Source organism: Paramisgurnus dabryanus, chromosome 1 (genome assembly GCF_030506205.2).
Source record: "Paramisgurnus dabryanus chromosome 1, PD_genome_1.1, whole genome shotgun sequence".
Lineage (NCBI taxonomy): Eukaryota > Metazoa > Chordata > Actinopteri > Cypriniformes > Cobitidae > Paramisgurnus > Paramisgurnus dabryanus.
Genome location: NC_133337.1, coordinates 38,907,768 through 38,934,993, shown reverse-complemented (window position 1 = coordinate 38,934,993; position 27,226 = coordinate 38,907,768). Strand labels below are relative to the sequence as shown.

Below are 27,226 nucleotides of genomic sequence, written 5' to 3'. Positions count from 1 at the left end.
CAGTACCCAATAACTCCCATAGTAGGAAAACCAAAAACTATAGGAATCAATAGGTACCATATACTGTGTTAGTGAATTATGACAGAAATTTCATTTTTGGGTGAACTATCCCTTTAAGCCTTTATTATATATCTTGATATTTATATATTTGCTTTGACATTGATAACAAATTGATTTTATTTTTGGTCATTTGAACTAAACAGCCACTGTAGTCAAATAAACAGAAGAACTACAGTAGAAATGTAGCTGAAAGAGATGTTTTACTCTCTATGTGGGCTATAAAACAAAGTTTAAGCAAAATATTTTACTTAAAACAATGTTTCAACACTCTTTGGAAAGCTTGTTAAAGAAATTTAGGGGCGGTTTCCCGAACACACTGCAAAAAATGACTCTTACTTAGTATTTTGGTCTTGTTTTCAGAAAAAAAGTCTAATTTTTAGTTTTTTTCTTACCCCATTGGCAAATATTTTGCTTGATTTAAACACAAATTCACTTAAATTTGATGTTTTATGCCTAAAAACTAGACTAGTTTTTAAAACTAAAAACTACCTTATTATTTTAGGTCATTTTGCTCATCAAGAAAATACATCTTAATTTAAAGGAAAACACCACTGTTTTTTTTATATTTTACAATGTTCTTACCTCAACTTAGACAAATTAATACATACCTATCTTTTTTTAATGCATGCACTTCATCTTTGTACAGCGCGTCGTGAATGTGTTAGCATTTAGCCTAGCCCCATTCATTCCTTAGGATCCAAACAGGGATGAATTTAGAAGCCATCAAACACTTGCATGTTTTCCCTATTTAAAGACTCTTACATGAGAAGTTACACAAGTAAGTATGGTGGCACAAAATAAAATGTGCCGATCTTTAAGCAGATAAAAAATGCATGGCAAAAAATGATTTTCAAAGAAAATATTTTTGTAGTATTTTTGTCTTGTTTTCAGTAAAAAATCTAAAAATTAAGATGCTTTTTCTTGATAAGCAAAACGACCCAAGAAAATATGTCTAGTTTTTAGACCAAAAATATCAAATGTAAGTGATTTTGTGCCTAAGACAAGCAAAGAAATCTGCCAATGGGGTAAGAGAAAAATCTTGAACATTTTTCTTAAACACTAAAATCAAGAAAAATTCAAAATTTGCTTACCCCATGGCAGATTGTTTTGCATGTTTTTGCACAAAATCACTTAAATTTGATATTTTTGGTCTAAAAACTATTCTTATTTTCTTGGGTTGTTTTGCTCATCAAGAAAAAGCATATTTATTTAAGAATTTTTAGATATTGTTACTGAAAACAAGACAAAAATACTAAGAACATTTTTTCTTGAAAATCATTTTTTGCAGTGGAAGAACAATATTGTATGGCGGAAGAGCACTAAGTTTGCAGCACTTTGACCTCTGGCGCAGTAATATTGACGGAAGTTTCAGCGAGTGCACGAATTGAATAAAGGTAGGTAAGTATTAATTCGTCAAAGTTGAGGTAAGAACATAGTAATCTTGAAAAATGGTGGTACATTTGTACTGAAAACAAGACAAAAATACTTAGTAAGAAAGTCAAGTTTTTGCAGTGCAGGGCTTAAGTCTAGTCCGAGACTAAAATGCTCGAGTTGTCCTAACTGAAATCAGCTTGCATATCATATATTAAAAATATATCAGTGCCATACTGTTGTTTTGTCTCAAGATGCACACCAGTATTGTTTTTGTAAGCTATTATTTTGTAAAAAAATTATACCTAAAGCCTAGTCATGGATTAAACTAAACCCTGTCCGGTAAACCGCCACTAAATGTTGAGAAGAATGAGTTTAATCTCAGCAGTTAAGTGTGAATATTATGATCATCTCAGCCATACAGTATGTAGTGATATTTACAGCAGTTCAGAGTGTTTGTTTGTGACAGTGTAACAGGTTTAGATTTCAACATTTGTTGCATGATGGATGTTGTGTTTCTGTTTTACAGATCTGAGTATTTTCTGGATTATTCACGTTGATCCATCAGGAACCCAAAGAACTTTGTTCTGTTCCTGGTCCACAACGGTCCTGATGTGAGCACATACAGAGGAGAGACTGCCGGCCTGAACCACACCTGCAACACAAAACACACCTCCATCAATCATCTTGTGTTTGTTTGTTTGTGTTTGTATGTAAGTGTTGTGTGATTCAGACCTGTGAAGTATTTGCTGTAGTCCTGTTCGATCCTCTGTGCCGACTCAAACTGCTCTCTGGAATGTTTCTGTGACACTTTCTCCTTCAGGTACACGGGATCCTTCTGCTCCCTGAGCACACAAACTATTATTAGACACAAAACACTAATCCATTCATCCTAGTGTGGTACTACAGCAATGACTCTTAAGCCCCGCCCACCAGGCCTCATAGGTAATGACATCATCAATTATAGTGTGTAAACCTAACACACTGCAAAAATTACTTTCTAACTTAGTCTTGTTTTCAGTACAAATATATAAAAATTCTTAAAAGAAAAAATATCTTACATTTTCCTAAATTGAAGTGTTTAAGGTAAAAGTTTAAGACTTTTTCTTACCCCATTGGCAGATTTTCTTTGTGCTTGTTTTAAGCACAACTTTTCTTAAATTTGACATTTTTTGTCTAAAAACTAGACTTATTTTCTTAGGTCATTTTGCTCATCAAGAAATTACATCTTGTTTTAGGATGAATTTTTAGATGTTTTTACTGAAAACATGACAAAAAGTAAGAAAGTGACATAAAACATGAACACACAGACACGGTCACATACTTGATCTGTTTGGCATTTTTGTATCGTATAAAAATGACGATTGGGTAAATGTTGACGATGTGCAGGCGCTCGATGGCATGAGGTCCGATGTCCAGCAGACAATGACAATCCTGAGAGAATAAGACAGAATGAAAAATGCAGGCTATCTTTTATGTTTTGGCATTTTTTATGACAATATTGTGTATTTTGCCTTAAAATTCTTATGACTGTAAAGAATACAAAAATCATAAAAGTTTAGATTAGAATTAGTCAGCATTGACAAAAACTTGTTTACTTTACTGATTTTAGGGTGAAATCAGATCAGGTGTCTCATTTATAAAACCGTGCATAGGATCTATACTAAAACTTTACATGCTCCCAAAAGCCAAAAATGGCATACACCAAAAAATATTAAGACTTATAAAACACACCTGTAAGCAATGTTCCCTTTATAAATCACAGATCACCTGCAAGCCTCAGATCCTGCCCTGTACACATCCACTTTTAACCATAAAAAGTCAATGCAAATCACCTTATTAATGCCGATCTACGTAATAATGAGACTGGCATCCTACTGGTATTGTGGCCGCCAATAAATGCAAGCCATTGATTTTGCGGTATCAGTAAAAAAATAAATGTTTTCTGCTCCTTCAGTGCATGCGTTTGATATATACGTAAAGAGCAGAAATATAAAAATGAATCATTTTAATCTAAAACATAAATAACCTTATAGGCTTACAGTTATATTTAGTGATCTCCTTATTTTCTTACTTAATAACTTGCATTCGTTTAATGCCATCTTGTATTTCATGCAATCGGGCCATCTCACGCTCCCGTAGTGGATAATGTGAGGGTAAGACAGAGCTGATTAAATATTAAAACTTATTTTTGATTTAAAGAGCACCTATTAAATAACAATGTTATTTTGTGTATTTGGTATAATTCAATGTGTTTGTGTGTAGTTTATGGTTAAAAAACACATAATTTTCCACATACCATGCATTTTTGTAGCTCCAGATATCCCTGTCTTCCTCAAATGCTTTGATTTTGTACAAAACTCATTGATCTGAAAAGCGCTTTGTCTCTGATTGGCCAGCTAATCTGTACGTCGTGATTGGTCTGTATAACTCTGACGTCAGCAGGAAATGTGACGCTCCTTACCATGTTTGAAAGATTTGCTTAAAATGCAATGCTAACAGGAGTTAACTTACAGGCTGTGAGTCTGAAGCGGGAGGAATTATGATAATGTCGGTCTTGTCTACGTCACCAATCCTAGGAAGTAAACTGTTACCTACAATCCGTGTGTTTGTTGTAGTCCAAAAAAAGAGATTTACGTTTGAGACGATAACTCGCGTCATCATCTACTTTGGGTTTTGTAATAAACAAATACCCCTGCTGGATTTATTCGTCATGATTATGTGGATCTAATGTTTGATATGGAGTGAAATTAAAAGTGTGTGACGTCTATACTTATAATCGTTCGTCTGACGTACTTTAATTCACGACCTCACCATCTTTGTCTCCAGAATGTGCTTAAACACGGTTAAAAGTTTTATAGATCACAACCTTTGTGTGGGAACTGACATACGCACGTTTCCAGCCTCGTTTTGTGCGTCCGCACGTTTTATAAATGAGACCCCTGACATGTCATTGTAAGGAGTTTTTTGTGAGATTTCTGGACGCATCGATGTCAAAAGTGACTCAGTCTCACCTTCTCTGTAATTTCTTTAATGGATGCCACAGTGGTCACGTCAAAATGTCCGCTCCTGCGTTTATAATCGATGAAGAGACAGTCTTTGACACCTCGTTCAATGGCCTGCTGGGTGGCCTTCATCACCTCTGCACGATACAATGAATTAAAGTCAAAGGCGTTCACATCATGTCGCTGTTAAACATTACAGGAAGAGTTCAGATCAAAATGAAAACCCTGTCATCATTTACTCACGTCAAACCTGTATGACTTCAGCAGAATATTAAACCAGCGAGTCGGACAAACCAGTGGTCTATATAAAAATCCCTAATTCTCACATATCTTCTGTCTCAACACTCAGGTTTGTAAATATAGGATGTGTGAGTTTATCAGTAATTGAATCCCATTTAAGTAACACTAACAGCAACCGATTACTGTACGATCTCCTGCTAAACATTTTAATTTCACAGAAGAAAGATCAATATAAGAGTGAGTAAATAAGTTTCATTTTAAATACTATAACGACTGGTCTTACCAGATAAACAGCGGCAGTATTTCCCAGGAGCCTCTCTGAGCAGCATCTCTTTGATTGGCTCAACAAGTGGCCCCAATATCAACACCGGCCTACGATTGGTCGATTCCACCTTCTGCACACGCTGATATGCCAGACTTACACAATCTGAACACATGCAAGTAAATAAAAACATACGGAGATTAAGTGTGTAGTATAACTCTTCAGATGACGTCTTGAATGTTTGATCTCCTTACCCTCCATGCAGGACACAGAATCGGTGCTGATGGCGTCAGCTGCAGGTGCATCTCGACCGTCTTTAGAGCCGCTGCGTTTGTGTTTCAGTTTACGGCGGAAGAAAGATCGACGCGCAGCAGCCGAGAGCGTTTTACCAGAACTGCTTTCATCTTTACTGTCACTGAACCGACGCTGACAGTCCTGATCAATCCTACATACACACACACATACGTACACAAACATAACAATTATGTCTCCAAACACTAGTTTTCATTTAGGGGTGTAACAACAATACATTGATATAGTTCGATGCATCAAAGACATTTTTTAACATACGATGCAGCACAAAATACATATGACGTAACATCCATCTACACATTTATTTTCGTGTGCTAGTGTCAGCAAGTGAATGCAATGCAGCAACAATGCAGTTGTATCAGTGAAAACACAGCAAAAGTAATACAAAAAAATATTTTGTATTTGGAAAATTAATTAAACAAATAGATTGGCAGAAAACCTTTGCACGCACCAGCTGAAACACTAAAGACTTTAACTGATGCCATCATAGATATGTATAATAAAGGCTAGATGTCTCGCCCGCCCTGCTGGCCAATTGAGTGGAACATCCGCATTTGGCGGCCATCTTACCACAGGCAGCTCGCTTACTCGTAGCATTGAGTTTTAATGGTGCAGGTACTTTTAAATGACCATAACTTGCTTCATTTTCTACCGATTTTCAAACGGTTTGGTTTGTTATAAATGTTAAATATGTACCTATGACACTGCATACTTAAAAAAAAACAAAATTCATGAAACATGTTAAAGCATCCAAAATTAAGCCACGTTAATAACGTTTGTAACAAACCAAACCGTTTGAAAATTGAGCAAGTTATGGTCATTTAAAAGTACATGCATCATTAAAATACAATGCTATGAGTGAGCAAGCGCCCTGTGGTAAGATGGCCGCCAGGTGATGACTCCGCCATAACGCATTTAGCCTTTGTACATATCTATGGTTGCCATCATGAGCTTGATGATGATGATCCCCTCATTATTTATTTTACTTTATTGGGGAAAAAAAAAGTAGATTTTCTTCTTAGTTTGATGTTGTAAATGTGCCAATTGGGAGAGAGATTTTCAAGAATTTAATTAAATTCATGTTATATATTTTGGTTGCATTTGTGAGTTATTAAAAATGTATCCACTTAACTAGGCACGTAATATTAAAGTATCGATAAATTAATCGTATTGAATCGAATCGTAATCGCATTGAAGAAATGTTTGATGTATGGCATCGCTGTATTGTATCGCCATGAACCAATTTACATTCCCTTTTTTCAATGTACATAAGGGATGGACACATGAATATGAGATGAAGACATACATGCACTTGCTGGGTACGTGTCCGTGTACCAGTTTCTGTGCGTTCTCATCCAGTTGCCATGCCAACCAATAGCCAAAATTTCCCCTGGGCAGCGTGTCATCCACATAGAGAATATCATCTTTCTTAAAGCTTAACTCTTGATCTGACCCTCCAACATGGTCAAATAACGCCCTAAACAGAGAGAAAGGCAATGGAGATGAGAAATACATCATTTTCATTCATGCTTTCAAACTAGTCTGATGCATTAATATAATTTTTGCCTAATTTCATATCAAGAGCAAAAACACAGCAAACATTAACGGATAAATTGAATAAACACACAGGATCGGTCACCTGATGTAAAAACCATCTCCAGGTGTGTCTTTGATTTTCCTGAACTGTTCAGGTCGGCTCTGAACCGTGAGGGTGACGCTCTCGGCTGGTTTCACGATCTCTAGGTAGACCTCCTCAGCAGTCTTATTCTTCAAACTAACGGAGTTACACTGCACACAGGAAATGACATCACACCGTATGATCACAGTCACACCAGAAATGATTGTGTCACTTCATACAGCATTTAGCCCACACCAGAGGACACCTGAAGCGTACTAATATAATAACATCAGACTAATATTACTCTCTGTCGTACCTCCAGCAGAAGATCTCCAGGCTGCAGGCCGTTGGCTCCTCTAGCAGGACTGTCTTCCTCCAGGCTTTCCACAAAAACCCCCGATAGATTCCCTCCACAGATCTTCAAGCCCAAATCCACCCGCGTCTTCCTCACCGCAACTTTCCTCAGCTCTGCCTGTTTCCTGCCTTCACTTCGATCTCTGGCCAATCACAGAGCACGGTTAGAGCAATCGCAGCGGTGGGCGTGGTCAGAACATGGCACAGTTTCACATGAATGCGTTTAGTACCTGATGACCCTGCGAGGGCTGGATAAGGGTGTGGTCTGTTTGGAGGGCGGGGTCATGGTTTCCTCATCGTGCTCACTGAATGTTTCTTTGTTGGAGTGTGTGTCGGGAGTACCGGGTGTGGAGTGAGAACTTATGGAGGATTCCATTCTGGAGCTGACACCAAAAACATTATTTCAGTTAAACAACACGCCATTTAAAACAGACTCTACAGAGAGCTACGGTATACAACAACACTATACATCCTAACAAAACATGTCAATAGATTGTAAAGGTGCGTTCACACCAGACGTGAATGAAGGGTTTAGCGCAAGTGATTTACATATTAAGTCAATGCAAAGATGCATAGACATCCTGCGGCGCGGTTCGCACAAATGAGGCTACACGCATTACATTGTCAGTTAAGGAGCGCCATCTGATACGGTTTTGTTTATACAGGCGCTGCAGCTCCCCCTTGTGTTTTTTAAAGAGATGTGCAATCATTGCGGTGATCTGAAATCATCACGATGAAGTCAAACAATCGCGATTTGGCGATTATTTATCTTGAGCTATATATTTACTAGGGATGCATGATATATCGGCCGACATATTGTTATCGGCTGATAACTGCTTATTTTTAATATTATCGGTTATCCGTCTGATACCGAAAGTAGGCCGATAAATGAAAGCCGATAAATGATGGATTATTTCGGTTTGTTGAACCACTTCACTTGCTCATTGCTGGCCATGTGGAGTTTTGATTAGTGTTTTCTGTGGCATTGCACGAAGATGACACGTGTTGCGGGCTTAAGAAGAGTATGCTAGTCTAGCGCAAAGACAAGAAGTCCGCGGTCTGGGAGTTTTTCATTGTGAAATTAATAAGAATATTTATCGGCTTATATATATCGGTTATCGGCCCCCAAATATAAAGAGTAATCGGTATCGGCCAAAATTTCCATATCGGTGCATCCCTAATATTTACATATTGAGACTACAAGCTGCTAAAGCTGGCAAATTGAGCGTATTCTCATCTGAATTTCATGCGCGGATGACGCGAATTTCATGCATGAATGAAGTGAGTTAACTCAAAATGTTCAAGCGTCCAACTACGTGTGAATAGCACAATTTATTTGCTTCATTTGCGTCTGGTGTGAACGCACAGTTAATCTTCTTATTTTTAAAAGATTTTATATGTGTACCCAGATCGAGAGTGATTCCCCAGCTGGTACATGTGTGGGTTGTATTGTGCCAGTATGGTGATGGTATCGCACTGCTGTCCAATGATGAGTCTCGCCTGCTGCTCGGTGGCATTCCTGAGATTAATTCCATTAAACTACAGACACACAAACACACACAGACTCGCATATGATTTCTTTAAAAAAAACTTTTTTATTTCTTTCTGAGTGTTTTTCAAACCTCCAACAGCTGATCTCCAAACTCCAGGTTGTACTGCTGAGCGATGCTGCCTCCCGTTACCTTGGAAACGAAAATACCTCCATTCTCCCCGCCTACAATGGAGATGCCCAAGGGCTCCGCCCCTTTAGGAATAGTGACACAGCGTGGCTCCTCTATGTACGGCCTAAATGCAAAAACATAAAAAATAGGCTTACATTTAGGTTATGTCACAATAAAAATCTAAGCACCACTACAAGCATTAACATTTTAACCCACAGAGTCACACAACAGATCTGTGGTCAGCACCAGGAATACTCATTTGTAGTTAGGAATAGCAGGTGGCTTAAACATAATAGCATATGCTTTTTGTTTTCTCATCCAGCGGTGGACAAACCTCAGGATCCGTAAAGACGCAAACCTCAACCTCTGAGCTCGAGAAAGCTTCAGGTAACACCTGTTACGTAACACACCTCTGGAGCCGAAAGGAGAAAAGAAAAAGAAATGGAGTGGAAGAGAAAGAGACCAGAAAGAAGAAAAGATGATCTCGGGTAAAGAAACAAAAACTCAGATGAGTTCATCTCTACCTGTCCCTCCTCCGATCGCCCGTCTGCACAGGGCTATATAATAATGGCTTGGAGATGGAGCCCTGCGATTGGCCGCTGCTGAAGGAGGTGGCGTCTACAGGAGAAAGGGGCGGGGTTACGAGACTGGGACTGCTGCAGTCAGAGTGAGACAGAGAACCTGAAAGATGGACAAAAACACTCAAATGACTGAACTTTGGGGGCACATAATGCATGAAATTAAAAACGATAAGCACCTCTGTCTGATCCCTGAGAGCGAGTGTACCGTGGGGTGGATGGGATCTTAATGCGTTGAACATGAGACAAACCTACAGACAAACCAAAGAGATCTCAAACTCTGACGGCAGATAATTCATTGTATCAGATGTGCTTATCATTTACAGGTTGAGCTGTTACCTTGTCTGGCACTGGACGGCAGGGAGTTGGTGTTGTGTTTTATTACTCCGTGAGGGCTGTCGAAAAGTTCGGCAGAACGCTTGTGGTTAAGATCGACGCTCCAGCAGCCTTGATGCTGTGGACTGAGGTACATAATGACACACATCTTACATCAAAACACACCCAACACATCACAGTATATAATCTGTGTACATCTGTGTGTATATGTGTGTGTACCTGACTTGGGTGTGTGCGTGTGCTGGAACAGAAGGAGCGTTAGTGGTTTTGACACAGTGACTCCAAGCCGTGTATACGGGGTTCCTCATTACCGCCGTGACAGCAGGGTAAGGAGAAAGAGTCCTGGGAGCGGAGTCTAGACACGACACAAACGCAAGGAAAGTTATACCTTATACAGTCAACAAAGCTTTAAGTGCTGTATTCGCTCATGTGTTTCATGTGTTTTTAACAGCAGAGTACACTATTAAATATATTTTGTGTTCCAATGAACATGGACGTGAATGTGTTTGCGGTGTTAAACTCACGTGGTTGCACAGGTGAAAAACCAGTGCTATGGCGATTTGACCGGAAAGGTGAGAACCGTACCAGATCCACAGGTTCAGGTGAATGATCGTCATTAGAAAAGCTCTGAAAGAGAGACTGAAGGGGTTAAACCTGAATGCGTACAGCAGGGTTAGTCGACTTGCAGCCAAATGTGGCCCTCTAATCATCTTTATCCGGCCCGCTGGTCACCTTTGACAGATTTAAAATCAGCGTGATTACTTTAACGCCACCTTTCCACTGTACATGACAAATGACAGCAGATAAACCGGAAGAAGAGTTGGAAATGGGCTGCCAACCATCTGCGGGTGCGTAAAAAATATTAAACGCATTAAAAAAATAAACTTGTGTGACTACAACGCATGTGACACGTCGAGGGGAAGTGATGTATTCTTGTGTTTCAATCTAAACACTGTTTGCAAGGTGAAAATTATTAATCATTTCCTGTTTAACTTTATCAGTAACACTTGAATCCTGTAAAAACCATTGATTACTGATAAGTAAATTATTAAGTATTAATATTTTTGTAGTTTAAAGGCTGGAATGAGCTTCTTTCCATTCAGTCGTGTCTGAATGTAGTGTACAATGAAAAGGTGTTTTAGCCTATATATCTTTAAAATATTAAAAAAGAAAGCATAAAGTGCAATTTTAGTCATTAGGAGAAGACTGGCTATGTGTTGCAAATACTTAAAATCAAACAATTTATGAAAGTTAAACAATAATAAACAAAAGAACTTTAAGAGCACTGCATTACAGTTAAAAAATACATGTTGATTATTTACACTTGCACTTTTTGTGCAACGTTCATAGTTGAACTATTAACATTTGTCTCTTGCAGTGTTTAACTGTTTTTAAAATATTAAAAAAGAAAATATGAGATTTCAGTAATTAAAAGACAAACTACTGAATACAAGATGTGTGTATCTTTTTTGAAAATGCATGTTTTTTAATATATGACCTATCACAAAAAGTAGGAAAGTAGCTTACCAGTAGCAAGGTGAGACCCCCGGTATAGACCCGCTTTTACTGTTATAGTAAACATTGTGATGTTTTTTGTGGGTGGAGCTTAGCAGAAAGACCACTGCCCGCTTCACTAACGCTAGCCAAATATGGTTTGTTAGTTTGTTTGCTTTACGATACTGTTGTATTTGTTAACATTAGTAAATGCATTAGCTAACATGAACTAACAAGAAGTGATAGGTCTATTAGCAGTGTAACGAGACAAGATGGGTTTACAAGAACGGAACGAGATTTTTACAGTTTTTTCGAAATCCTCAATGATTCTTTTATTCAACTGAAATCACATACATTTGAAATGTTTTTACTAAACTCTACCATACCTGTGGAAACGGCATTTTAAGGGGCGTGAGAGTGCGGCGCTGGGCGGGTGCTGAGTTCGGTCTCACTCTTCGCACCTCGAGTTCAGACACCTCTTCAGTGAACGAACCTCCTGTGCCAGAGCCCTGGAGAACATTGCCATTGCGGTCCCGACCTTCGACATCAGGACCGGCTTTGTCTCCGAGAGAAGGTGTGGTCTGAATGGGCGTAGCTGGGGGAGATCCAGTGGTAATAGTGGAATCGGACGCAGAACTTCCCTGTGGTTTGTGTTTGAATTTGAAAGAATCGCTGCGTTTGGGGGGGTCGGGCGGTACCTGTGCCAGCCCCTCTGACCAGGAGCTCTGAGGGGAATGTTTGGGCATCTGAGACACACTGAGGTAATCCAGCTTGGATGGCGTCTCTGGCCTTTTAAACACATCTGCGTCAAATATCGACTTCCTCTTTTGTGTCCTAAAAATAGAGAGCGGTGGGTCCGCAGTCGTCATGGCGACGGCCATCATTTTGGGCCAGGTGCCTCCACTTTGCTTTTTCCTGTCCTGACCCATCTCTATATTGATGCAGTCACCAGGGGAAATGGGGTGCAAGGTTAGGGGGCGCTTAGGGTTCGGATGCGGACAGCAGATCTCGTGATATGGGTCAGAGCGATACGGCGGCCCGTGCTGGCTACGGTCGCTTTCTACGTCACGGGTGGGACTGTACATGTCCTTATGGGTGGAGTGGCTGCTGACTGGCTGTTTCCTGCAGGGCCGCAAATGATCCGCAGCTTTCTCGTTCGCGTTTCTCTCGCAGTCACGGTCAGAGATACTCAAACCCAACAAACTCTGTGGAAAGACCTGGAACAAGAGAAGATCATTTCTCTCAAATGTTTTCAGCAATTTTTGCAGTTTAAAAAGCGCTCTGACATTGTTCATAGGGTCACAGCTTTTTCAGCTTTTGCTGCAATAGAAAGCTCGTTAGACTTTAAAGTTTCACAAGAGCAATTCGAAAGCAGTACTCTTGCGATAATTTCATGTCATACACCAATCAATCTGCAAAATAATTCATGTGTAATAATAATCAGTAATATTTTGTAATGGTCTCACCTTAAGAACTGTAAGAGAAACTGAATCTCGACAGCTGTGCAGGAGATTCTCGCACTCGCTCACTGATTTATTATCCAGTGAAATTCCGTTGATCTGAAACGCATATAAGATCATACGAGCTAATCAACTAAAAACAAAGAGCTAATATCAGGGTTCCCACACCTTAGTTAACTTCAAATTCAAGGACCTTTCGAGGACTTTCCAGGTCCAATACCCTGAAATTCAACGACTAAATGTGGGGACATCGTGTTACCTTTTAAGATACATTGTTACAGTTCCCTTTCGAGGGAACTTGCGCTACGTCACAGTGTGACACTTTGGAGATGCCTCCAGGGGTAAGTGCGTCTGAATGTGTATATCAAATTCAACCAATGGTGAGGCCTAACGACAAAGACAGGGTGACGCGGGAGACAGGAAGTATATCGCTATCTGAAATATTGCCAAAGACGGCGTTACAGGGACGCAGGAAGTATGGCAAGGGAGACGCAGCGTCTCGTTCCCTTCTCAGGGAACAACAGTTACAGACGTAACCCGAGACGTTTTTATGTGTCAAACACAACTATGCAAAAAAGCATTTTGGTATGAATCAACATTCACATACAGAAGATATAAGCATTTAAAGCAAACAGTTTAGCACGTGTGCTTAAAAATGCTAAAATTTTTATGATATCCTACACTACACAGGGAATAATATGGATTTTTATTTTTCAGAAAACTTCTTGAATAAAATAGATTTAAGCACTTTCAATGACCTGTATCTGTGTATGTATATTTTCATAAACCTTGAATTTTTCACAAACTTTCAAGGAATTCAAAGACCCGTGGGAACCCTGTAATATACATAGAAATTAACCAATCAGGATTTTTCTGGGGTACTGATGACATCAGATCTGGACTCACATTGAGAAGTCGGTCACCAGGACACACAGAACCGTCCCTGGCTGCAGGACTGCCCGGAGAAACAGATGAGACGAACACGGCACTCTCCAACCCAATGCCACAGTCTGAACCAGAGACAGAGAAAGACACAAATGTATTCAAGAAGTTCTGCTGAACATCTTTCACAGAGAAAAGAAAAAGATAGGCTTACACTAAGCTAAATAACTAAGAACTGACCAGTTAACAAACCTTTGTGACCTGCGAGTGAAAGATGCACAGAAGCGACCATTCTTCCTCCCAGAGACCTTCGTCTGCGGACCACCATGTTAATGACCCCACCCCTGCTGAACACCGCCTTTATCACCTGCTTCCTGTCCTTATTGGCCAGATCCACATCGTTGATCTTTAACAACCAATCATTCACCCTACAATTAAAATAACACTTATTAGATTGATGTCTGCTAAATGCATAAACGTAAAACATACAGCTGAAGAAGTGCAATATAATTCCTTATATAAACTCTCATACCTTAACCTGCCTTCTGCAATACTCCCTTTGTCCACCTTGCTCACAAATATCCCATAATCCCCGGGTAAGTACGGATCGCTCACCCCCTCCGCAATATCAAACCCTAGAGCACTCAAATCCATGTCGTCCTGTAGATAAGACAGCCGACGTGTTAAAACTCTGCACGTCTGGAGGTTTGTCTTGTCTTTGATCGTCCTATAGTCACAATATACTCACCGTACTTCTCTCAAACTCCACTGTTTCAGTTTCCCACTCTAGAGAGTCTGTATCTATAGCCGAATCGTGAGAATTGTGGGCCATCAGTTGGCGAAAACGCGCCTCCTTTTCCAACTGCTCCTCCATGCACTCCCTGAAACAGATACCTTATCTTAGCTTCAATGATTTTCAACCACTGCCACCCCAAATAAATGGTGAACTAAATAAGAACATTTCTATTAAAAACCTTGACAATGACTCTCTTTATCTTACATAAAACAGATCGGGTTTAAATCTTGGTGTGTGTATGACTTACTTTAGCTCCTTCAGCTCTCGCACCGCGTCATTTTTTTGTTTTCGCAAGTCATCGAGGTTACGCAGCGCATCGGCGAGATCACTCACTGCTCGGTCACGCTCTCGACGCAGTTTATCACACAACGTCCTGACAATACATACAAACACAAACATTAGAAATATACATACAAGTATATAGCAAAAATATACTAAAAAAAACATCCAACCGTTTACATGCACACCATCAACAACAGGTGAAAGAATTTTATAATGTATTTGAAACTGTTTGGGTGATTCTCGCGAAATTAGACTTATGAGGTGTCATGAAACATTTTGATAAAAAAAGTAAATGCAAAGTAAGTGTATCAAAATAAGAAGCATACAGTTACAAACATCTCTCCACGTACTATTTTGCACATGATTTCAAATGACATCATATAAAAAAAAAAAATTTCATTACCGCAACGCAATTTTCATTACCCCAATGTGTCCATGACTGGATTTGGGTTCTTTGACATGGAAATATTTATGATTAAAAAATCTAAAACAGAAAAAGCTTCAGTGCATGTTATACTATAAACATTTACAGTAAAGAAACATGTGGTGGTTGGTGATCATTGGTAAATGTAGTGACAATAATAAGGATTATAAATGTATCCAAGAAAACATTTCTTATCCTCCGCAACAATTTTCAATCATTGTTTAAGTCCTCAAGGAACTAACATTTTCAAAAAAAAAATTGTTGTAAGGGACATAATTGACTGTGACACTCAAGATGGCTACCAGGTAAGCAGTTCATATTTTTTTCTCTCCAGATAAAAGTTTAAATATTGTTTGTCATAGTACCTAGACAACTTTCTGGTTCTCATTACCGAAACATGAGTTTGTAAATGCATATATTTAATGTAATATCATGCTGCGATAATAATAATTTTTTTATTTAAATCGTCTAAAAATAATGGTTATAGTAAATTCAGACCTTAATCTTATATGTCCAAAAAGTATTGGCTTCAAAGGCTTTTTAAAAAAATCTGATGCTGGACACCTTTTAAATCTGGATTTCATGAGAATCACCCATTTGTGTCTTAGTTCGACAGTGATGAAGTTCACTGACTCACCGTATACTCTCTCTCTCTGCGACAATCTTGTCTCTCTCCTGAAAGGCCCAATCTCTGCGACACTTTGCCACCTCAGCCTCCTGTACAGCCTCCTGTAGTTCCTCAGACACCGCCTCGCACTGTTTCCTCAACACCTCCAGCTCTTTACTGACCCGCTCCATGTCCACCGTCGCACTGTCCTGCTTCTGAAGTTTCATTGATCATGTTAACATGTTTTGTTTCGTAACATGCAAGCTAAAATCAGTGTGGATGCATTCCAAAAAACAAAAACAAATCTTAATTCATCTGATCCAGCTCACCTGTCTGGCCTGGTAGTATTCTCTCAGCAGCTGGTCTCTCTGGATAATAGCTTCTGTCCTCTCTTTACGGGCCACGTCTCGCTCCTCTCGTACCGTCTCGATGTCCTTACAGGCCTGGCTCAACTCTTTCTGAGTCTCTGCCTTATCCTGAACCTCATGACAGTACTTCTCCAGCAGTTCTGTCTTCTCACGGATCGCTCGGTCTCGATCCAACAGAGCCGAGTTCAGTTCCTGCACATGACATGGGTCAGGACCATGTTTCTACTTATTCATAAAGGTACTTTGCAACAAACAAGGCAATAACTTGTCAAGCTAGGAAAAATTGTTGCAACTACGATGCAAGTTACAAAAGTAGTCTCCTATTTTATCTCTTTTTTTTAGTATGTTTAACTAAGAAAAAGAGTGACTGCCCTGCAAAACTCACTGGTATAAAATATACACCAAACTCACCAAATAAAAGTGCAAATGTAAAATATGTGACCTGTAATGGCAAAATGAGTCTTAATGTGCACCGTCTAATTTTTGTTGATTTTGGTCACAATTAAGGTTTTTATAAAAAATTAGTACATTAAGCCCTCGTCTAGCAATCCCAATGCTCTAAATAGTCATTAAAGGGAACAAAATGTGACATTTTTTCAAGTTTAAGTGCTATAATTGGGTCCCCAGTGCTTCTATCAATCTAGAAAATGTGAAAAAGATCAACCCAGTACCTTAGTTTTGGTAAACCATTCTTTGCATTTATGTGAAAAAATAGCTCATTGAAATTTTGCTCCCCTTGTGATGTCAGAAGGGGATCTTCGGCCCCTTAATCTGCACTATCCAACCACGACACTGACATTTAGTGCAGAGAGAAAGAAAATAATTGACAGCACAACTGAGTTTTAATTTCAACAAACACCATTATGGTGATCAGTGTTTGCATTTCAACCGCTCATTTGCATTTTAAAGGACACACACAAAAACAGCAGATTTTTGCTGCTCACACCTACAAAGTGTCAATTTTAACAGGCTATAATAAATTATCTAGATGATATTTTGAGCTAAAACTTCACATATGTACTTTGGGGACACCAAAGACTAATTTGAAAATTTTTTTAGACTAATTTTTTTTTAAGTCTTGTGAAATGTCTCCTTTAAACAAATGATCTTTATTTGTACGTTTCCTTAGAGGTGTATCGTCCTAAATGATTAATCAAATACAAAGATGCGTCTCTATCCACATGTGCATGACCTTTTGGTTTCGCTTTTAAAACATGCAGGAATTAGAATATAAAATGCAGGACTGGCTTGATGTTCAAATAGTTAAGAGAGATAAAGTTTAGGATCTGATTGATGTTAAAAGAGTTAGTAAGAGAGATAAGACTCAAAAACGCTCTTCCTCCCGCTGACCTATAGATCCCTGTGCACAGATAGGCGAGCATGCAACCCCGATATATACGCATTTATACAGAATTACACTGCAAAAAAAAAAATTTTCAAGAAAAAAAATCTTAGTATTTTTGTCTTGTTTTCAGTAAAAATATCAAAAAATTCTTAAATTAAGATGCTTTTTCTTGATGAGCAAAACAAAAAAAAAAGTCTAGTTTTTAGACCAAAAATATCAAATTATAGTGATTTTGTGCTTAAAACAAGAAAAAAATCTGCCAATGGGGTAGGCAAAAAAATCGTGAAAATTTTTCTTAAACACCAAATTCAAGAAAAATTAGCTTACCCCATTGGCAGATTTATTTTGCTTGTTTTATGCACAAAATCACTTAAATTTGATATTTTTCTCATCAAGAAAAGCATCTTAATTTAAGAACTTTTAGATATTTTTCCTGAAAACAAGACAAAAATACTATTTTTTTGCAGTGTACAGTTTTAAAAATATCTGATGTGTAAGATAATATTAGAACCTTACATTACAATAGATTTTAAAGCTGTCTGTCTGAATGTCAATCAAACAATAAAAGAAAAAAAAGTTGAACATATCTTTTTGCTTTAGACATTGTTTTTTACTTTGTATGTGTTAAATCTATTCGTTTTACTGTGATTTTAAGGTATTGATGTGGTGATTTTGTTTATTTTTCTCAAAATTTGCTGACAGGTGTAGCTCTGTCATTTCTTATTAGATTCCAAACAAATCAAACATCAAGTTTTTTAATAGAGAATGCCGAAATATATCAATAACTTATTTTTAAAAATGTGCTCATTCCAACTCATTTTGCCAGCACGGGTCACATATTTAATAAAACATATCAATGATCTTCAGTATTTCATTTGTTAATGACCTGTCTGAGAGCCTCCATCTCTTCGCTGGCAACTCTCCTTTCGCTGGATGTGTTCTTGAGTTTGGCCTCGGCCGCCTCTAACCCGCTCTGGAGTTTATCCACCTCTTTGATCACCTGATCTCTCTCGCTCATGATCATCCGGTACTCATTCAGTACAGAGTCTCTTTCATCCTTCAGTTTCTCTGCGTCCTTCATGGCCTTCAGCTGCAGGGTCTTATATCGCGTGTTCTCCATCTGCAAACGCTCCATTTCCCTCTGCAGCTCGTCGTTTTGAGCGGACACGTTATTCAGCTCCTGCTGGAGGCTCTCAAACCTTAGAGAAACACAAGCAGACACTCTGGATTACATCAACTGTATATTTATCCCAATGTGCATTATTATATAAAGATCATTTACGGTTTTCATAATGCTTTCTACACCTTTAAGATTAAAAAGTCCAGTGAATTAATTGAGTGTTGTATTGCTGATTAAATGCTTTGAGATTGAGATTTGGGAATGTGGTACTGAGGTACCTCCTGCCAGAACTGCTGTACTGTTGTTGGAAATGAAGCGCTGAATCTCTCTGTTTCAGAAGAACATCCAGCTGTTTCTGCAGATGTCTGTTCTCTTCGTCCATCTGCTCCAGACGGCTCAGGTCTGCGCTGTGATTGGCCATCTTCTCGTTGTATCGTTTCCTCAGGGCGTCGCTCTCCTGCTTCATTACCTCCAATTTGTTGAGGGCCCCGTCATAGAGTTTGTTTAGAAGGTCAGAGGAACCGTTCTCACGCATGACCTGCAACAGAGACAATGACCTGTGAAATAACTGAACCCACAGTCTTTAGTGTACACTACACTTTGAGATAGACCAGGTGCCAGGTGTAGCTAGATGTATTCAGATCAAATGACATCATTCTACATCTGCAGATATGAAGTACCATCAACATGATACCAGCTGATGGCACCACTGAGCCAACACACAGTTCATATCTCACACAAATGACACAATTACACTGCTACAGTGATGTTATGCCAGAGACTAGAAAAGACTGAAAACAAAATAATATTATAGGACAAACCAAACAGCAGAAATTGAAAATTGATCTGCAGACAGGTTTAAGGCAAAAATATTGTAAACAGGTTATGTGAAACTAACTAGCCAAATGTCTCAAGATTTGCATTAGAACGACAAATAATAAAGGTTCAAAATGAGCCTCAGAAAGACTGAATGCAAATGCTGAATGTTTTGTGATACTTGTCTGTATTTGCACCTGTTGCTGCTGCACGCGCATGTCTGTGACCTCTCTCTGGTCGTCGTCATGGATGCGGCGCAGCTCGTCGCAGGTCTGCTGCAGCTGCGAGTGCTGTTGCATGAGCTGCGAGTAGTCCAGCTTCACAGACTCCAAGTCTTCTTGTAGCCGAGTCTGTTCAACGGCCGCACGGCCATGAAGAGTACTGAGAGAGAGAGAGTTTTCCTTGTTTTATTGTTTTCTTAATGTTACTTTATTTGTAAATGCTCAATGAATTAAAACTTTAATTCCACAACCACAGTATCTTTAACTCAAGGCAGCCAATCAGAGCCTTCCCCAATGACACTACTGAGCTCATCGGCTGATCCTCACAATACCACACAATAGCAAATATAAGGCTAAAAAGCCCTTCTAGTGTAACCAACGATCCGAAACGAAACATTCAAAACTCATAGGTAGAGATCTCACTGGTAGTAATCTGCATCTCTCACGGCCTCTTCACATCTCTGGAGGGTTTTGGTGTGCTGGTTCTGAAGAGACTGTAGGTCTGACATGGCCTTCATGCACTGGAGCTTCAGACGCTCATAATCGTGAGCCGGCTTTATACTCGGCCTACATACACAGAAAAACAGCATAAAAGAGTCTCAGTCTCTGCAGTGAATTGTGGGCCTGTTAACATTCAGGTGAAAATGCACAAAAACACAGCAAAAGCGTCACTTATGAAATAGTAATGAAAGTAAACCCAAAGCACTCTGAAATCTCTCTCACACAATATAAAAGCCAGTTATATAAAGGGAACTTGCTGTCCAATGGAATGCTGTGCCTTTATAGTCTGAAACTTCGCACAAACAAGGCCTAAAAAAACCTTTCAGGTGAAGTTATCATTGCTAAAGATAGCTCATTTACATTCTCAGCTTCGTAACCATAGCTACAGTTACCTTCACACTCTGAGCTCTGTTACCATGTCTACATCTACAATCACACTCTGAGCTCTGTTAACATAGCTACATCTACACTCACACCCTGAACTCTCTTACCATAGCTACATCTACAATCACACCATGAGTTCTGTTACCATAGCTACATCTACAATCACACCCTGAGCTCTGTTACCATGGCTACATCTACAATCACACTCTGAGCTCTGTTACCATAGCTACATCTACACTCACACCCTGAACTCTCTTACCATAGCTACATCTACAATCACACCCTGAGCTCTGTTACCATGGCTACATCTACAATCACACTCTGAGCTCTGTTACCATAGCTACATCTACACTCACACCCTGAACTCTCTTACCATAGCTACATCTCCAATCACACCATGAGCTCTGTTACCATGGCTACATCTACAATCACACTCTGAGCTCTGTTACCATAGCCACATCTACACTCACACCCTGAACTCTCTTACCATAGCTACATCTACAATCACACCATGAGTTCTGGTACCATAGCTAGCTACAGTTACATCTGTTACTATAGCCACATCTACACTCACACCCTGAACTCTCTTACCATAGCTACCTGGTACCATAGCTACAGTTACATCTGTTACCATAGCCACATCTACACTCACACTCTGAGCTGTGTTACTTTACCTACATCTACACTAACACCCTGAACTCTCTTAGCATAGCTACATCTACACTTACACCCTGCGCTCTGTTACCATGGCTACATCTACACTCAAACCCTGAACTCTGTTACCATGGCTGCATCTACAATCACACCCTAAGCTCTCTTACCATAGCAACAGTTACACTCAAACCCTGAGTTCTGTAGCCATGGCTACACTTACATTCTGAACTCTCTTACCATAGCTACATCTACAATCACACCCTGAGCTCTGTTACCATGGCTACATCTACACTCACACCCTGAGCTCTGTAGCTGCAGTAACTTGGTTACCATACCTGCAATCATCAAAGGTGGTTCCAGGAGAGGAGAGGGCTAGTCTTTTACGCAAGTCATCTCGCTCTCTGGTCACCTGTCTGAGCTGGAACATTACGGTCTCTAGTTTCTCGCTCATCACATGCTTGTCCAGGTGTGCAGGTGGAGGTGAGGATGCTGGACAGATATAACAAGGTGAGATCATCCTCTCAGTACTTATAAAATAAAATATTCACAATGACTTTAGGAGAAGTTCATTTTACATGTCTTTACTTTTTTTCTCATTGCCTATCCACTTTAATTGAAAAAATCATCAACAACTTTTTTCTTTTGTGTCACAAGGGTGAATATTTTCACAAAGTTTACTTTTGGGATAACTATCCTTTTTATCACTGTCTGTCTGTCTCTTTCTGAAGCAGATTTGAAGATGCTATACAGGAGCTGTCAAGTTTGCATGCTTTATCTTTTAGTTTTGAAGTCAGCTCTGGTGTATTTTCTTTTACAGATGTTATAAATAAACTATGTTTTATCTGGGCCACTGACTACCTGCCCCATTAACTTCACTGCAGAAAACAGAAGAGTCTGTCGGCTTTTAGATGTTTAATGGACAGAAGAGCTCACTTACTGCTGCTGGAAGAGTCTTTTCTTTACTCTATTTTATAGATTATTCAAGATCAAGTTTCATACAAACATCTATTAAACTGCAGTATGCACGTTTGAATCTGATTTAGTGACCCCTTCCTTAATCTAAACAAAAATAATCTGATAATTCATACATTGCATTAAACAACCTTCAAAAATGTGTCTGGGTCACCTATTTCCCCTAAAATTAAGAAGAATGAGAGAGAGACAGAAAGAGAGAGACTCACCAACACTGCTGAGGGAACTGCTGCTCTCAGAGTCAGACGGCATCGCAGACAGAACGCTGTATGTGGACCCTGAGTCAAACAAACAAACATTAAACATCATCTCCATCACCAGCATCATTAGTTTAAGATAAACAACACGTTAGGGGTAAGTGTTTAACAGTACGAGTTATTTTATTTCACAGAACCCATTAATGTAAATAATAATTGACAACAGGCTGTTGAATTATTTGGAAATAATTTACACCCAAGGTGGTAATGCAGCATGTTGCGAAGCAGGTGTGCATTATTTTTTTAATAAATCAAAGAACCAGAGTCAATTATTCCTCTTATACCACAGACATTGCACAGACAGGTCAGGTGTGCGTTTATAGAAAATAATGCATACCTGTGGAACATTTTTCAACCAATCAGAATAAAGCATTTAACAGACCCATCCTATAAGTACAGAATAATTGACGACGGGCCATTGAAATATAAGAAAATAATGCACACCCAAGGTGCAATGCGTTACACCGCGGGTGTGCATTATTTTCAAATAATTCAAAGGACCGGAGTCAATTATTCCTCTTATATCACGGTTACCACAAACATTGCTCTGGTGCCTATTTTTAAGACATTTGACAAGTTAGGTGTGCGGTTATCAGAGATTAATGCATACCCACGGAACATTTCTCAGCCAATCAGAATACAGCATTCAACAGACCCGTGGTATAAATCAATATAAACCAAACCACATCCAGACCACAGATGTTGTTTTAAAAATAAGCTCAAAAGTGTTAGACATGCCCACTTATTTACATACCACAGTGTACACACAATAGAAAAATGTCTGCAGCGCTACAAAACACTTTTTTAAATGTTTTATATCATGAAATATAAGAGGATCTGTAGAAAACAACCTTATGGACAAACTCAAAGATACAAACATAAAACATGCACAGACCCACACACACACATCATAGTGTTTTCTCTGAAATTATTTTCTCACCATATTCATTTGATTTTCTTTTAAGGATGTGTGAACAGAATTAAAGGGATTAAATGTAAGTTTAGATTGGTGTTAGTTCTCTACAGGGTGAAATCTTCTGCTGTAAGTGACATATCAAAGGATTTCTGTCTGCACTGTGAACTGTGTACAGGGATGGGTCATGTTTAACTAGCCTTACCAGACCCATCCTGACCTGATGCTTTGACCACCTGCTGCCAACCAGGAGACAACTATTGTCTCTAATACACAAACAAACTCACACACAAGAGCTAGAAAAGCCAAATGATGTCCATCAATGACTGAGTAAATAATCTCTGCCATCAACACTGAGATTTGTATTGATGACCATCATAGATCTCTAATATGTGTCAATGATCAGAAACGCTCCATTTACCAGATTTAAAAAAATCCTGTTTTTTTATCCACTTTCACATCCGCCTGAAAGGATGTGACGGTATCGGTTTGCAAATCAACATGTATTTCTGTGTCATGAATTCCAGTAACATGGATTTTATGGCTTTCTAAGTAAAGTTGTTTCATCCAGCATTAAGCCGCATTATTCCCTATTTCTGGCATATGGATAAATCTCTGCACATCTGATGAGTGTTTTTAACCACAGGAATCTTAGAAACATCTGTAACACATTTACTCTACAATGTTTCTCTTAGAAGATTTACTCAAGAGGTCAACCAAAGCTTTATAAAGCTTCACTCACTCACTGATCCATGTTTATTATAATGACACGTATAAAAAAAAACATCTGGGCATCAGTGTGCCAGCGGTTAAACCATACCAATGTGACCGTACCCAGTAGAAAACACAAACCACCGTCCTTTAAGAAAAATACAAATTTCCCATGCAAATTAAAGCTGCAAAACAATTAATCACAACTAATCGTTTGCAGAATATGTTTACATTACATATTTGCATCTGCATATTGTTTACATCATATATCTGTGTGTGTACGGTGTATAATAATTATGTACATAAATTGATATATTAAAATAAATCTTAAAATTATACATGCATGTGTGTGTATTTATATATACAGAATTATTATACACAGTACACACACATATATAAATGTAAACAAAAACTTTTATTCAGCAAACGATTAGTCACGATTAATCGTTTTGCAGCCCTAATCACCGAAGGTCTGTGATTGTAACATTTTCATCTGTTAATTTCACAAATGTAATCCTAAATATACAATTTTTTGTTACAACCCTCCTTGATTGTCATAACATGTCATAACATGTCAAACAGTGACATCATACTGTAGTTTGACACGATTTGCTCCTTAAACCATATCAAACATTCACATTATTCAATAATTGACTAAACATCAAAGTAATGAATATTTAAGTGCAACACAAAGACAGACAGACATTAAATGTGTTCTTTGTTTAGTCTGTCATATGATCACTAGTTCAATGACATCACTCTACGTTGTGTTTACTTGTATTTTGTTGGAAAGGTAAATTAAACTACTCTAAAACTAAACTAAGTGCAACTTTACAGGAACGTTCTGGAAGTTTTACCCGTGTTGTGCTCGTGGTCCACAGGCAGCACAGAGTTGAGCAGAAGCGGTTGGGTTTTCTCCAGAGCCCAGCAGAACTCCTGGAAATGATCTCGGTCCTTCTTCTCCATCAGCATCCTGACGAGCAGACGGATCTTCTCTGCGCTGCTGCTGCAGTTCTGATCCAGCTCGACTCGCTCGGCCGGACTCAGGCTGCCGGACCGGACCAGCAGCTCCAGAACCCGATCCACATCTGTGACGGACTCCGACAACTTGTGCTGGACCTGCTCTAACAACTCTCGGTGCTTCGGATCCATCGCTACAGAAGCAGAAACACCGAAGCTCTCGTTGAAGAGTTTTTCGCGTGAAATTGAAAGAAACAAGAAGCCATATTTGAAGAGTTTCCACACACTAAACTGACTTTTCTTTCGGATCGCACAGTCTCACATCTTTGCCGGTTTTCTGTTTCCGGTTTTCCGACGGAAACGGTCACTTTAACTTGGTTTCGATCATGTTTTGTTTGTTATAAAGTTTGAAAATCTGTCAGAAAGTCTCGTTGCGACTCCAGTGAATCTTCTGAGGGACGCTGAGCTCCGCCATGACTCCACAACTCTCATCTGCCAATCAAAGACGAGCAGCGGGAGGAGCGGGAGGGGGAGGGCGGGGCTCCCACATGCCAGTCAAATCCCATAAACAGGAGGGAACGGGATATGGGCGGGTCTTCTACCTGCCATTCAAACCGGTTGAACGAGAGGGAACTCGAGACAGAGAGAGGCGGGGTTTAAAACGCAACTTACCTGGGCGTTAACTGTTTGTATAATAATAATAATGATAATAATAATAGTAATGATGACAATTATAATAATAACAATAATAATTATAAGATTATATTACATTTTTAACAAAAAATACAGAAGCAATTTTTGATCCTGAACAAAAAATTATGTTTAGACAACTAGCGTCATGTGACGTCACGTCACTCATATAAACTAATACGAATCCCTATATAATTATTAAACACCCCTATTTAATTACATTATTGGACATTTTGTATGTTAACACCCTTTAAAATCTTTTTTAAAAATTGTTTAATTGATAAAGCAGACACAAAAAGAGGATATTTGTATTATACAAACACACACAGGTTGTATCTTTAAAAGTGTGACAACTAGCCATATTATCCCCCTTTTCTGTTATTAGCCTATAAATGCATTTTTGTTTTAATTTCTTTTTTCCAAATAGTATTTTGAGTTTAAACAATATTTGGAGAACCCCCACAAATACAACAGACCGCCAAGCGGGCCCTGGGCCCCTTTTGATCTACAGATCATCTCTATTATACACTAAAAAAAATGATTTTCAAGAAAACATTTTCTTAGTATTTTTGTCTTGTTTTCAGCAAAAATATCTAAAAATTCTTAAATTAAGATGTTTTTTCTTGATCAGCTAAACGATTTAACAATATAAGTTTCGTTTTTAGACCAAAAATGTCAAATTTAAGTGATTTTGTGCATAAAACAAGCAAAAAAATCTGCCAATGGGGTAAGCAAAAAAATCTTGAACATTTTTTTAAACACTAAATTCAAGAAAAGTTCAAGAAAAATTTGCTTACCCCATTGGCAGATTTTTTGCTTGTTTTATGCACAAAATCACTTTAATTTGATATTTTTGGTCTAAAAACTAGAATTTTTTTCTTTGGTCGGATTGCTCATCAAGAAAAAGCATCTTAATTTAAGAATTTTTTGATATTTTTACTGAAAACAAGACAAAAATACTAAGAACATTTTTTCTTGAAATGTTTTTTTGCATTGTAAAAACTGCCCTAATGCCAATAGTGAGAAAGAGTTAAAGTTTGCCCCTGATCACATCTGTTAAGTCAGGCAAATGCTTCAGAGCAACAATGATTATAGACAAAACACCCAAAGATCATGAATGGTTTTAGATGAACACTAATGGAGCTCCAATGGACTGCCTAAGGTGAGAAATTTGAATAAAACTATTTATCCAATCAATGTTGACACACTTTTGATCTCCAGACAACTTTTTATTCACACCCCACACGTGACGTTTGGAGCTGTATGCTCTTCATCACCCTACACGTGACCTGTAGCTTTAAATGTCACATGTTTGGTTAAAAGCAACAGTGTGTCAACTTTGATGTGTATTGTGAGACATCCTTCAACAGTCATGCACCTTAAATATGTGAGGTTTGTGCACTTTGTTTTTATAAACCACCTGCATTTGCTAAGAACAGTTTCAGAGAAACTAACCAGTTTATATGATTGCAAACACATTTGCTCAAAATCAAGTACATGCACCAAAAACTACTGTCTACTGTAGTACCCAGTCACCTCTCTACTGTTTTTAACTTTCTAATTTGGGACTGA

General features: G+C 38.7%; 1 protein-coding gene across 2 annotated transcripts; it reads right to left on the bottom strand.

Moving 5' to 3' along the window:
- Positions 1-1,239: 1,239 nt before the first annotated feature.
- Positions 1,240-25,463, bottom strand: dlg5b.1 (discs, large homolog 5b (Drosophila), tandem duplicate 1). Of its 2 annotated transcripts, XM_065272177.2 has the most exons (34): positions 24,862-25,463; positions 22,333-22,401; positions 21,487-21,640; positions 20,036-20,179; positions 19,589-19,772; positions 18,854-19,113; positions 18,342-18,654; positions 16,072-16,302; positions 15,773-15,957; positions 14,677-14,802; positions 14,382-14,514; positions 14,166-14,293; positions 13,886-14,061; positions 13,658-13,761; positions 12,758-12,850; positions 11,678-12,508; positions 10,322-10,424; positions 10,017-10,152; positions 9,801-9,922; positions 9,641-9,712; positions 9,408-9,564; positions 9,218-9,295; positions 8,845-9,007; positions 8,628-8,761; positions 7,453-7,605; positions 7,185-7,365; positions 6,890-7,038; positions 6,557-6,727; positions 5,193-5,383; positions 4,960-5,103; positions 4,446-4,573; positions 2,756-2,865; positions 2,167-2,276; positions 1,240-2,086 (listed from the first exon to the last, which is right to left on the bottom strand). In XM_065272177.2, the coding sequence occupies exons 1-34, from the start codon at positions 25,154-25,156 to the stop codon at positions 1,983-1,985; spliced, it is 5,832 nt and encodes a 1,943-aa protein (XP_065128249.2). In that variant the 5' UTR covers positions 25,157-25,463; the 3' UTR covers positions 1,240-1,982. The 2 variants fall into 2 exon arrangements, with proteins under 2 accessions (XP_065128249.2, XP_065128250.2); XM_065272178.2 differs by lacking the exon at positions 9,218-9,295.
- Between the last annotated feature and the right edge of the window lie 1,763 nt (positions 25,464-27,226).

What these genes read in the sequence shown, in the direction of transcription:
- dlg5b.1 (XM_065272177.2), bottom strand. Translation starts at nt 25,156, where the DNA reads ATGGATCCGAAGCACCGAGAGTTGTTAGAGCAGGTCCAGCACAAGTTG. An exon ending in AGATGGAGGCTCTCAGACAG is followed by an intron (nt 16,303 to 18,341) that starts GTCATTAACAAA and finishes TGTCATGTGCAG; the next exon opens with GAACTGAACTCGGCTCTGTT. An exon ending in GCCGTCCAGTGCCAGACAAG is followed by an intron (nt 9,713 to 9,800) that starts GTAACAGCTCAA and finishes GTTTGTCTGTAG; the next exon opens with GTTTGTCTCATGTTCAACGC.